At 40.9% G+C, this 12851-nt stretch overlaps 1 protein-coding gene across 3 annotated transcripts; it reads left to right on the plus strand.

Annotated features, from left to right (window-relative positions):
* The first annotated feature begins 1521 nt into the window (after positions 1-1521).
* On the plus strand, positions 1522-11219 carry Ctxn2 (cortexin 2). 3 transcript variants are annotated; one of them, XM_052726282.1, is made up of 2 exons: positions 1522-2120; positions 10784-11219. In XM_052726282.1, the coding sequence occupies exon 2, from the start codon at positions 10841-10843 to the stop codon at positions 11084-11086; it is 246 nt and encodes an 81-aa protein (XP_052582242.1). In that variant the 5' UTR covers positions 1522-2120; positions 10784-10840; the 3' UTR covers positions 11087-11219. The 3 variants fall into 3 exon arrangements, with proteins under 3 accessions (XP_052582242.1, XP_052582244.1, XP_052582243.1); XM_052726284.1 differs by lacking the exon at positions 1522-2120 and adding an exon at positions 2150-2473; XM_052726283.1 differs by lacking the exon at positions 1522-2120 and adding an exon at positions 2494-2710.
* The last annotated feature ends 1632 nt before the right edge of the window (positions 11220-12851 follow it).

Genomic DNA, 12851 nt, shown 5'->3' on the forward strand with positions numbered 1-12851 from the left:
CTGTTTTAGTTCAGAGTATTAAGAAAGAATATAGCCCTTAACACATTTGAAAAAGTCAGTAAAGCCATGAACATGCCCCTGGAAAAAGATATATCCCCCATTCTTTCACAGCAAGAAATTAGGTCAGCTACCTCTTAAGATGTTTTAATATGTTTTTTTTTTACCTTTTTAGAGCTTTATTGGGGGGGGAGACAGAGAAAGACAGAGAGAGAGAGAGAGACAAGGGGGGAGAGGGAGAGAGGGGGACCGACGGGGGGAAGGAGCGCAAAGGAGAGGGGACAGAGAGCTTAATATGTTTTAAAGGGGGACAATTTTGTAAAATATGGTCTTCTATGAACTCCCAATATACTTTGTGCAACTTTTAAAAATATATATTTTATTATTTATTTGAGAATTTTATGTAATATATGATCATATTCATTTCCCTCCCCAACTCCTCCCAGGCCCACCACCCATAATATCCTCACTTCCTCTCAACTTCTTTAAAAAGAAGTAATCCAGAGTCCAATTTGTGCTGAACATATACTCCTACACCTAGGTATGAGGCTATCTACAGAAATTTGATCAACTTGCCAGGGCCACACCCTTAAAAAGTATCCCCACCCCCAGCTCTGAAGCTATCAAATGTCAGTAACTCGTCAGTTGGGGTGGATGCTCATGATCCCCTCCCCACACTATGTTAGAATGTTGACTGGCTTAATCTTGTGCGGGTCTTGTGTGGCTACTGTGAGTTTATGAGTGAAGCAGAGTTGTCTTTTCCAGGAAACATCATTTCGCTCTCATCCATCCCCTGGTCCTTATAATTTTCCTCTTCCTCTTACTCAATGGTCTATGAGCTTTGAAGGGGGTGATGTAGATTTCATTTGTGGCTGGGCACTCCGCTGACACTTATTCTCTGTGCAAATTTTTTGTAAGATCATTAGATTTTCTAAGTAATAATACTTAAGGTAGCCATAAAATTTGTCTTCATTATTAAATCTAGTCACACTCACACTATGTGGTCTCAGTTAAATAACAACAACAGAAATAATAATGTCCAAACTCTGTATCTACATTCTTCACAAATATTAACAATTTGATAGTTCGTAAGAGGAGCAATTAAGTTTGTAGGGAATCTACAGGTGCTTGCCAAGGGTAGATTCTGGGAATAGAGTCAAAATATGGTCACAGTCAAGAAATACTAAAAATGAATGTGGAGAAACCTCGAGGAGGGATGAGACGAGAAGTGTCTGTTGCTTTGATGTGTTCTGCTTTGCTTCCAGGGCTGTCTGTTTGCAGTGTGTCTATTCAACGCTCTAGAAAACCGGCACCGCTCTACCTAATGCTTTTGTCAGAGCTGGTTAGGCGTCGTCTTGCAGGAGCAAGGTTCGCCTCAGCGTTTCAGCACTGCGGACAGCTCCAGGAGTCTGCGGGAAGGGGTGGGGTGGGGCTTATGAGGAAAGGGGCGTGGGTAGTGGAAAGGAACACTGAATGACTAAGTGACGCATCAGTTTTCAGTTAAACCAGTACACCTTTCACTCCGTCTTTTCCCTTTGTCTGATCAAAGGAAATATAAAAACCCGAGTCTGCTGTTTTCACGCACAGCGAAATGCCTTCGGCACAGCTGGGGACAATAACAGAGGCAAGGATTTTCGCAATGAATCAAGTAAACCCTCACGACCCTAGGAAGCCCAAATAGTGACGAACTCTGATTGCTAAGCTTCAGGGTGCGATGTGAGTGAAAATGAGCCCTTGCCTCTGCTCTTTCTAATGGACCTGAAGAACAGACCCTGTTGCTGCTGTTAGAATCCCTTCCCCATCTCACGTCCCACCTCCTTTGCTCGCACATCCACCTGCGCGCAAATATTTACACATTGCCACATCAGAGAAATGCACACATGCACACACATTTTCCTGCAAGCACTCGCGCGCGCACGTCCTTCCGCGGCTGCCTGTGTCCTGTCTCTCACCCAGACACAGACACTTATACACGTAGGCCAGAAAAAGCGCAACCCACGGTCCTGTGACTCCACGCAGGTCCTCAGAACACGCCGTTTACATTGAACCGATCCGCGAGCACAGACAAACCTACCAACAAGTCTACTGGCTGGAATTCATCTCCATGGCAACAAACATGGAAGGTGAGCCCATCCATCCCTGCTGCCTGCGAAGTAACTTTCTCCCCCTTCCTCAGCAATCACCAACAGGCAGGGTTCCAGCGCCAGTCCCAGGGAGAAGGTGTCCTTATTCTCTTGGATTTCAGAAGCAAGAGAGCTGGGTGGGGGGCAGGGAGAGTCTGTAGGTTTTGGTGTGCTCAAATTCTGAAAAGAAAAGAATGCCTCTGCAGCTGCTGATGCTGTCAAAAAAGAAAAAAAAGAGAATGAAAATGTGTTGTGTGTATACAGATTGCTGATGTTTCTCCCATGATGTCTTGTAGGAAGTTTCCATGCTTCCTGCAGCTTAATATGTAGAAGACAACTGGAGCCAAAACAAGGTAGAATAATAACGCTGGTCTAGGCTTCTTTGGTGAGACATGTTGAGAATTTCCAGATCGAGCTTACCAGTGCTTTGGAAGGAATGGGTGTCTGAGGAGCCACCCAAATATTCTCTTAAGGAAAATCTCTCAAGCTTGACGTCTCCGGGGCTCTGGGGGTAGATTCCTGAAGATCCTGAGGTTCTGGAACTCTAGGAAACCAAAATGCATGTACTTCAGCATGATGAAGACATCTGGGTTTGTAATTTAAGGATTTCCTTTGATTCCAACACATCCATTCCTAAACGATAGCTCTGTGCAGATATGGCCTCAATAATGCTTCCTGCTGTTCCTTCTTTGAATAGAATTTAACAACCTTTGCATTTGATATAGAGTCTGTTGTTTATGTACAGAAGGGCTCATTATTTTTTTAAGCTTGAGTTTGCATGTCTCATTTCATGAAATTACAAGTATCCTCTCACTAGAGACTTTTGTCTGGTGACTAGTGGTAAAATACTTTTTACCTGGAATATCATATTGCACTCCAATTGTAACTATTTCAGATTTAGTGTTTGTGATGTTATTACTAGATAAATAAGCAGGAGGGGAAAAAACCTGTTGATTAAAGTAAAGACATAGGAGGTTCGTGTGTATTTTAGGAGATGCCTACATTTTACCATTGGCTTCTGCAATTGCATGTTATTGTGTGCAAAATTAACAACTGTTTTTGAAAAAGCAAACTTGATAGCTCCTAATCAGTAAATAGTTCACAGAAGAAAACAGCATTGCCTAATACATTCACTCATGGACGTGAAAGGCTACATGCAGAGGCAGCTGTAAAAAATGCTCTCCTTGGTGGGTTGCTGGCAGTGACATGATTCAAATAACTGAGCACAGGGGGGTTGTGGTCGCCATCATCGGTTATTCGTTGTTAACCACAAAGCAACTCCACGACACTGGGCCTTTTGATATCTACAGGTCCTGCCATGGCCCAGTGCTATGACTCATCAGGACTTACAGAGCAAACATGATGTTTGCCATGAAAGAAAAGAGACACTTTGAATCTGGTTGCTCCCTATCGAAGTATCTAATCATTCATTCCAGTGCTTGGAGTTCCAAGCAGCGTTTTATCAGTAGCAGAAGTAGTATAAAAATAAGCTTTAATACTTCAGTCTTTGTGTGGAGAGATTCTGATATTTAAGCTGAGCAGTGTTGAGGATGGTATCCATTTTTGTGGTATATCACATTTAAAGTAAATTTACCTGGATTCAGCTTTACATTCAACTCTTTTTTAAATTCACTGTTTCTTTTCACAACTACTTTTTTCATATGGGCTTTTTTTTATCGATTCATAGTTTTGTTCCTTTGTAATCTATTTTTCTCATACTTCATTCATTTTCTATTCTCAGTGAACCTATTTCTCAGGTATTAAAATATTATTTTCCTCCTGAGGTAAGCTTTACAAGATCTGTTCTATAGAAACTAATGAACCTTTACTTCCCTATTTCTCCCAGTGATGGTAAATGAAAATTTGTCCTTACTCCCTATGTGAAAGTGTTTTCGAGACCTTATTCATCATGAAGTAGTCAGTGTTGTAACTGAAGACTTCTGTTTATGATATTGTCATTAGTAATATTTTATATAATGTACTCCACATCAATAGAAAGGCACAAAGCTCAGAAAACTTAATAATATAGTCTCAAAAACTTAAGACTTAGTTGGTATTGAAATGAGACAAGGTATCCATTTTGTATGTCAAATAATATAGAAAAGTTTGGGGAATTATTTGAAAAAGCTAGGCCTCAAATACCAGTGTACGTCATGTCTTGAATATGAAGGCTAATGTGATTCTGTTTTTGTGTTTATCTACCTATTTATACAGAACTGACATCAATAAGCAGGCTTCTTTTGGACCTTTTTCCATCTCCTTTCCAACTATTCTCCTATATGGCACTTGGTTTAAAGATGAACATTAAAATCTAAGCTTTTCCTTTTAAGATATTAACAAAATCATCCTTTCTCAACTCAATTTTTGTTTAAAGCTGTAAGCTACAGTTCTTTAAACATTACATGGATTGACTTAGATTTACTTTGAAAAAATCAAATATCTAGTTAAGTCCTTCTTATTGAGAATGATTCAAATCTGAATACATTATCCTTCTAAGCCTTTAACTTTTATGGAAGTAAAACTTGTTTTGTCAAATTGTAATACCATCCAATTCTGTCTCCTCTTTAGCCATTATACCAAAATTTCCTTCAATTTATTAACCTTCTAGAAATTTCTATAATGGTAAAATAATTCTGCTCTCAGGCCTTTCTTGTCCATGCTTAGTTTTCATTCCCACAGAATTAGACAGTTTTTCAATGTTCCATCTGGAAACCTTGGCTTTCTTAGTTTTTTTTTTTTTTTTTTTGAATTCCTGCTGTGGATTTATTCATGATCCTGAGTCCTTCTTATAAGTCCACTGGGAGATCTTATTTTCCCGCTGCAAGAGGAGCATGCATTGTGGTTTATTGATAGTGGGGGTTTTTCCTATGTTCATATCCTATCTGGTAATAGCAAATAGCATCTTGCTGAACTTAGAATTGTCCTGGATCAGTCTAGAACAAGTCTATACTAGAAAACACCATAGATGTCTAGATGTATCTATTGTCTTCTTCAGTACTCCCTTTCAATATGTCTCCTTCCCTTAAGTTGAAGGTTGTAAATACTTCTATGTACTGTGATCTCTCTCTTCTACATTTATTCATCTATATCAGTTTTACTTGATAATCATAACTAAAGTATTCTCCCCACTAGGAACTGTGTGTTGCACAAAATTATCTGGATTAACTTCTTACATGAGAACCGCAAGTTAGCAATGCCCAAATCTACATTTACTTTGTAAATCTATACTGTTTCTTATTTTCTCCATTCTGCTTAGTGAAAAATGCTGTTTTTGCATTTGTTCAAGCTTAATAGAGTGGAGCTATCATTGATGGGTCTCTTTTCATGGCTCATTACATTCCATCAGGTGTCAAATCCTAAGTTTATAAGTGGCTTTCAAACCTACACTCTCTTACTTATACTTATTCATACAGACCTTCATTACTGCTTACATGAACCATTGTTTTCCATTTCTTCTAAATATGTAGAAGATAATAAAATTTACCAATATGGCTGCTGAGGAGATAAAATATGTGTATAGCACTGCATAGGAGAAAGGCAGTAAATGTTGAGCGTAGTTTGATTTCTTTTTCATTACTCATGTAGAAGACTGAATTGTTTTCTTCTTCTTTGAACATGGCTCCTCTCCCTTGCTAGTTGGAAGCTAGAGAGGCCATATCTACTACCATGTGACAACAGCACAATAAATATTTTGAATACAAGTATGACAACTATCAATTAAATCATTTGTGTTTGACTGGGGCATAATAATGGTATTTCCATTCTGGAGCCTTTGTTCCTATTCAGGTTAAGATTGCCTCTGCCTTTCAAGCAACCACTTTGTATCTTCAACTTATATGAATTATTGATGAATTTCAATTTTAGTATTTATTTCATGAAAATTATCAAGCAATGTCTCCCCCATTTTCAGTTAACATATTTCTCTCCTTCATTCTCAAACACAAAACTTTTGTAAATGTTTCTGTTAGAAACATCAGGTTCCATCTCAGAATTTAAGTCATTAGAATTCTTTTGAATCTCAGCTCTGAGAACTACATATAATTTCAGCCAAGTCACTGTTCTGAAGCATGTAAGAGTGTGTAGGTAAGGCTAGACCTTTGTGATACTACACTGAAGACTGTCTTCATGATTATAAAAACCCTGTATTTATTAGGATAGCTCAGTAACTGTGAATCTACATAAAACACTATGAGCCAGGCATGTCTCACATCTCCCTCACAAGGAGTATAAGGGAAGGTCCATGAATTGCCAAAGTCACTAAACCATGCTGTCCCATTTCCCTAGTTCATCATGTTAACAGCAAACAAGCAAAAGAAGATGAATTTAGCTGTTGATATCTGAAATTTTCCTCAAAGGCCTGTTTGTGAAGTCCTGGCTCCTAGTTACAGCTACAGGGCAGTTGGGAGACAGTGAAACCTGTGGGAGGAGGTGCATCTTGTCCAAAGAAGTCCTGTCACTGCAGGGATGACCTTGAAAGGGACAGTGAGACCCTCATTCCTCCTCCCTCCAGCCACAAGTGAGCAGCCCTCCTGTGCCACACTCTAGAACCAAAATCAGGCTCACATCACCATGGCTCAAACTGCCAAAGCCTCGAGCCAGAATGAGCCTTTTCTCTTTGAAACTGACGATTTGACCTTTGCCTACAATGGAAAGCTGGGCAGAACAGCCTTGCTTCTCACCCATGTTATTGCCAGAGCCTTCAATGCCAACTGTTACCTATTAAATGTCTATTAGTCACACATTACCAACATATAATTTCCACAGTTTCCTCTTCCGCCTTTTGAAAGGTAAAACGTTTGCCTGTATTCAACTCTGGAAGCTTTCTCATGGTTAGTCATTTCTGAAAGCGTATCTCCAAGCTATAAAAACCAGAGTAGGTTAAGGAGTCATGTCTTCGTCATTTATGACTTTAAAACAATTATGTCTGCCTCTTCCACATAGGCATACTGCTCAGTATGGCACATTGTTACCAAGTTCATCAAGGAAAGTGCTGGCTTATGTCAGTCTCTACTTTTTTTTTCAATGAAAATGTTAAGAAAATATTCTGTGTTGCCTTAAACTCATTCAACCCTTTAGACTTCCTGACACTGCCCTGAAAGTTTTGGGTCACTTTTCAACATGTGTTCAAATAGCACTGCATTTCTTCTCATATTTGTTCTAGTAATTGAGAGATAGAGTGCTGCAAATTGGGTTTGTTGCCATGGTAACCTTTTTCATTTAGTAAGTCATTCTTTATCCACACACCATTCACATCCCTACTCCACTCAGAAGATTTTGAAGTATCTAATTAATATCCTTCCTGGCTAAGGCTAACAGCCAAGGACTGGGTGAAGAAGGAGTACTACACCAGAAATTTTAAGCTAAAAAATCATAGAGATCAAATATAAAATCGGCACCTGTACTTTCTGGTACAGATTAATGTCTACATAAGATGATTATGATATAGTTTCCTGAGAAAACAAAGGGAAATTCACAGTTAGTGGGAAAAATCCACATTCTCCATCTCTGGACATGAAAAATCGTGTCTTTTTGAGAATGCTGCACTATATCAGTTTAACTAGACAGAGCAGGAACACTGGGAGAGCTGTTGAATCCCGGTGCTTATCTTCAAGGCTAGTTTTTGAAACCAAATGAAAGTTCTCTTGTTCATGTCAACTACTAATAAATGAAATTTCAAGCTCTCTGAATATTGAAAAAATTAGATTTAAAAAAAATTTATTCTTCAAAGATTGTATCCGCCGACATATTTAATTTATTCCAGTTCAAATACTTATTGAATAGAGATGATATGCCAGCTTAGAAAGTGGTCATTTTTTCATCAGTTCATTAACTCGCTGTCTAGAAATCTAAGAGCAGAGTGTTATATGGCATGTGTTAGACAAATTGTATACAAAAGGGGGCTTTGGTATCTCTAGCTGGGAAGGGGTTTTGTCTTCATTTAGTAGAACTATGTGAGCTGCATGCTTGATTACTGCTTCTGGAAAATGCCCTTTTGATGGTTTGCTTGTTTAGTTGATTGGTAGGTTTTTACTAAGAATAACAAAGTCTTGTGGGTTAATCCAAGGGCAATTAGGTTGTCTTCTGTGACCAGCTATGACACCGTGCATATGTTTACTCTATGAAGTCTTTAAAATCTGTAACTATAGCAGCTGGGCATGGTGGCGCAGGCCTTTAATCCCAACACTTGGGAGGCAGAAGCAGGCAGATCTCTGTGAGTTCAAGGCCAGCCTGGTCTAGAGAACAAGTTCCAGGATGGGCTACAAAGCTACACAGAGAAACCCTGTCTCAAAAAACAAACAAACAAAAAATGTAAATATGCAACCACATTTAGCTAAACTTATGACATTAATCTGCTTGGACCATTTCTACATGATGGTAAAATGAACAAATCATTAAAACTGCTCAGGTGTTTTTAACATTTGTGGGCTAATAGTTGCAGTAACCAGACTTGGAAGAGGCAGAGTTCAGTGGTCTAAATGCCCTTGGGCTCCTAACCTGGAGACGGATTGAGGATGAAGCAGGTGTAGACAGAGCTGAGTTGGGATATGTCCCCAAGACAACCTCAGCTGACACCCTGTGGAACTCCAGAGCTAGGCTACTTCTTTAGTATTTCCCCCTTGGAGTCAAGATAGTCAGAGTCACATCACTCCCTCCCTCACTGAATAGCATCCTTCCCAGGAGGAAACATACCATTGGTAGGGCAGTTCTCTGCAGCTGAGGCAACCCGTAAAAGGAGATAGTAACAACTTCTGGGAATGCTGCCAGCGGCCAGGCACTGTGGGCACACCATAGTGTCCGCTAGTAAACCAATGTTATCGGCCCTTCTGTTTTTAGAGGTTTACTTTTAGTATCTTAAATTACATTCACACATGTGGGTACATGTACATGGGTGCTGCCACCCTCAGAGGCAGAGGCATGGGGTGTCTTGGAGCTGGAGTTACCCATGTTTATGTGTTGCTGCTTGACATGGAAGCTGAGAACTGAACTTTGACACTCTGCAAGAGTTAGGACCCCTTCTTAACTGCGGAGTATTGTTGGCTCCTCTTACCTAGACACCCCTGAAAATGTTAAATGTAGCTTACAAGGACCATAAACTTGACAAAATTTTAAAAATTCAGAAGCCGAAAGTATTGTTTAATCCTGCGTCCTATGCCTCCTCCAGGATAAATAACAAAAGAACTCAGTCAGCCTTTGGCAAAATAACTCTGAGTTACTTAAGTAAGCCTAAAAAGATAACTCTTTAAAAAGGCAAAGCGCACTTTTTATTTGCTAGAACATTTAAAAACAACTTGTAGAAAAGTACTCCACAAAGGGATTTAAAAATGTTTTTCCCTTTTACTGAACAAAAAGTCAACCAACCAACATGCCAGAAGTAGGGAGTATTTCTGTCACTGGTAGTTTGAAGACAGGGCTCTTTTTGTAACATAAACCTTCATAAAAACTAATTATCACTGTTTTTAAGTTTGACAGTTATAAGCCTTATTATTCTCTCTACACATTCCCACCTATCCCTTGTTCTATCTCAGTGGGTTCTTTTTTATTTATTTTATTTTATTTTATTTTATTTTATTTTATGTGTATGAATGTTTTGCACACCTATATGTCTGTGCACCATGTGTATGCCTGGAGGCCAGAAAAGGGAGTCAGATCTCCTGAAACTGGAGTTAAAGACATTTGTGAGCCAGTGTGTACTGGGAATCGAACCTCCATTCTCTGCAAGAACAAGTGCTCTTAACCACTGAGCCATCTCTCCAGCTCCTTCAGCTGCTTTCTGAAAATGGATAAGGAGCTCCGCCGTTTTAGTTAAAGTCAACTTTCTTAACATTTTAGCTGTAGTTTTAGAATATCAATCGTAGATAAGGGAACAGAAATGAGAATCTGGCTAGGAAGACTAGGGAGTAGTCTTAAAGTTAGCTGAATTACAGAGAACACACAACTTTAACTTGATTTTATGTTTGTTTAGGGCAGTGATTCTCAACCTTCCTAATGTTGCAACTCTTTGATACAGTTCCTCATGTTGTGGTGACCCCCAAGCATAGAATTTTTTTCATTGCTACTCCACAACTATAAATTTGCTACTGTTAGGAATCATAATGCAGATATCTGATGTTTCCAATGGTCTTGGGTGACCCCTGTGGAAGGGCTTTCATATAACGGAGGGCACATATAATGGAGAAGATGCTATACGTATGCAGCTATGAAAACAAGAGTTGAAACAAAGAGTATGTCATAGCTGTTTAAAGAATAGACAAAACGGCCCTGGAGAGAGAGCCCTTGAAGCTGGGACTTTGAACAACAAGGACAGCTTATAGACTTTATTTGTGCTATGATCTTCACATGCAAAACTGCAGTGAAAACTCAGATCAAAGAAGCAGGGACAACTACCTCCCAGCAAATCAAAGGCTTTGAGAGTTAATCGCGCAACTGTCATTTTCATGCTTGGCTTTCTATTGCACTGTGCAGGCATGGATTTCTGTGTCCATAAACCACTCTGCACTACTACAGTGGAAAGAGCATCTCCAGTGCCAATTTCACTCTGATCTGTATCTGATATCTTCAGATATACTTGATGAGTTAAGAGGCCTTGAAAAATACCTGCTTTTATAATTTCTTGCCCAATGCCACACAAGAATGAAACTAAACTGGGTCCATTCTGTGCCTAGGTGGAGAACTGACTCCTGCAGGAACTCCCAAGAGCCACCACGATGCACCAGTGAACGATGAGTAGCACCTACTGCAGCAATTCTTCAGCTAAGATGAGTGTCAACGAAGTCTCTGCGTTCTCCCTGACGCTGGAGCAAAAGACTGGCTTTGCCTTTGTGGGCATCCTGTGCATTTTCCTGGGGCTCCTTATCATCAGATGCTTCAAGATTCTCTTAGACCCATATAGCAGCATGCCCTCTTCTACGTGGGAAGATGAAGTCGAAGAGTTTGATAAAGGGACCTTTGAGTATGCGCTTGCCTGATGGTGGTTCCAGCCTTTTCCAGTTGCCATTGGGACACATGTTAGACACATTTGTAATTAGCCTGACTGTGCTGCTGCAGAGAGGATCATTTCATTCACAAAATTCAATAAACATCTGTGATTGATTTATCCACCATGCTGTGTAAGATCTCGTGTTCTTCCTGGTCTCCCTCAGTGGAGGTTTCTTTACATAGAGCAGAAATGTGACCTCTGCCACCTTATTCCCTTCTCTAATACCTGCCCTTGCTGTCTGCTCCTTTCTGTATGCTAATGAGTTCGCTGGGGGCTTCCGCAAAGCAAGACTCTTCTTGTCCCATACTGGGACCACAACGTAGCTTTAGTGAATCCTGTGTTGTGTGACATTATTCTTGGGGAGACCTGAGCACATGTCTACTCAGCCCAGAGAACCAGTGACAGACTGGGGTTACTTACAGGAATATGGGTGAAAGGTTACTTACAGAAGCAGAAATGACTCAGCAACAGCTTCATCACCAAAGGTCTACCTCAGTGTGGGTGAGCTTGGGGCGCAGCCCGCATACAGCTCCACGGGTTGGAGAGTGCCTCTTCCAGGAAGATCAGCTTGTCTGAGAGTGCCTCTCGGTAGACCTCATTGCTTCTGTACGTTCGGGGAAGGAGAGAACTAGGGTATCTGATCGGTTTCAAAAAGACTTTCTGAAGTCTTTGGGTTGTTTATTCCCTAAACTTAGCAAGCTTCCCTGAGGGATGGAATGTTTTCCCTCCCCTTAGAACATTCCATGTCTTAAGGAATTTCCCTCCAAGATGGAGCCTTATCTCAGAGGAAATTGCTACACAACACTTAGGCTCAAAGGCCTTTGGACCACCAAAAGAAAGAATATTATTTCTTAAACGGGGATCATAGGTCAGAAAGTTCACAGTGGAACACATTCAGAAAACTAACACCCAGACCTGCCAACTCTGCAGAAACGTGAAGGTTCTCAGAATTCCCAGCATTCTAGGGCTTGAAGACGCTCCTGCGGTAAAATGCTGTAGTCTCGAGTGCCTGCCAGTCCTGCCTCACATGGACACTGGCTGCGTCACCCTCCTTCATGGCTAGCACTAGAGAGTTCCAGCATCACCCAGTCGGAGGGACGATTGTACTGAGGCAAGAAGTCCCAACAGCCAGCCCTGCCACCACTGGAGCCATACCACCCCGAGGCAGTTGTCTAATCTCTGTGGACTTCAGGGGAGAGATAACCAGAGGGCTTGGATGGCCATTTAAACTCTAGCAGCCTAAATATACCACACATGTCCCTGGGAAACCAGAGAGCCAAGGTGAGGTTTGAAGATATGCACATTTTCCAGATCAGGCGTCAGGATTCTGATGTTGGCTCACCTAGCAACTAGCTTCATCTCGCTTCATAACCTACAAAGTGACCTCAGGGCAGACAGTCTTCCACATCTGTGAAACTAGGACGAGAAGCCTATCCTGTGTCTCTCAAGGGTGCTCGCAAGAGGACGGAGACATAAGAAATTGAAAAGCGCTTAGAAAAACATAGAACAGGTAAAAATACCATACTCCCCGTCTGTCTTCACACCACTCCAACCCAGCACTGGGTTGCACATGCCTCTGCCACACCTGAGTTTACATGGGTGCTGGAAATCTGAACTCAGGTATCTTTGCTTGCAAGGCGGGCACCTACCTTTCCCACTGAGCCAACACCCTGGCCTCTACAACTTTTTACCAAGACTGCTGCTCAGGTCTGTGGCATTTCAAAACAGCCGGCACAGAGAGATTCTTGATAGAG

This window comes from Peromyscus californicus, unplaced genomic scaffold, assembly GCF_007827085.1.
Source record: "Peromyscus californicus insignis strain IS unplaced genomic scaffold, ASM782708v3 Scaffold_7__1_contigs__length_154581171, whole genome shotgun sequence".
Classification (NCBI taxonomy): Eukaryota; Metazoa; Chordata; class Mammalia; order Rodentia; family Cricetidae; genus Peromyscus; species Peromyscus californicus.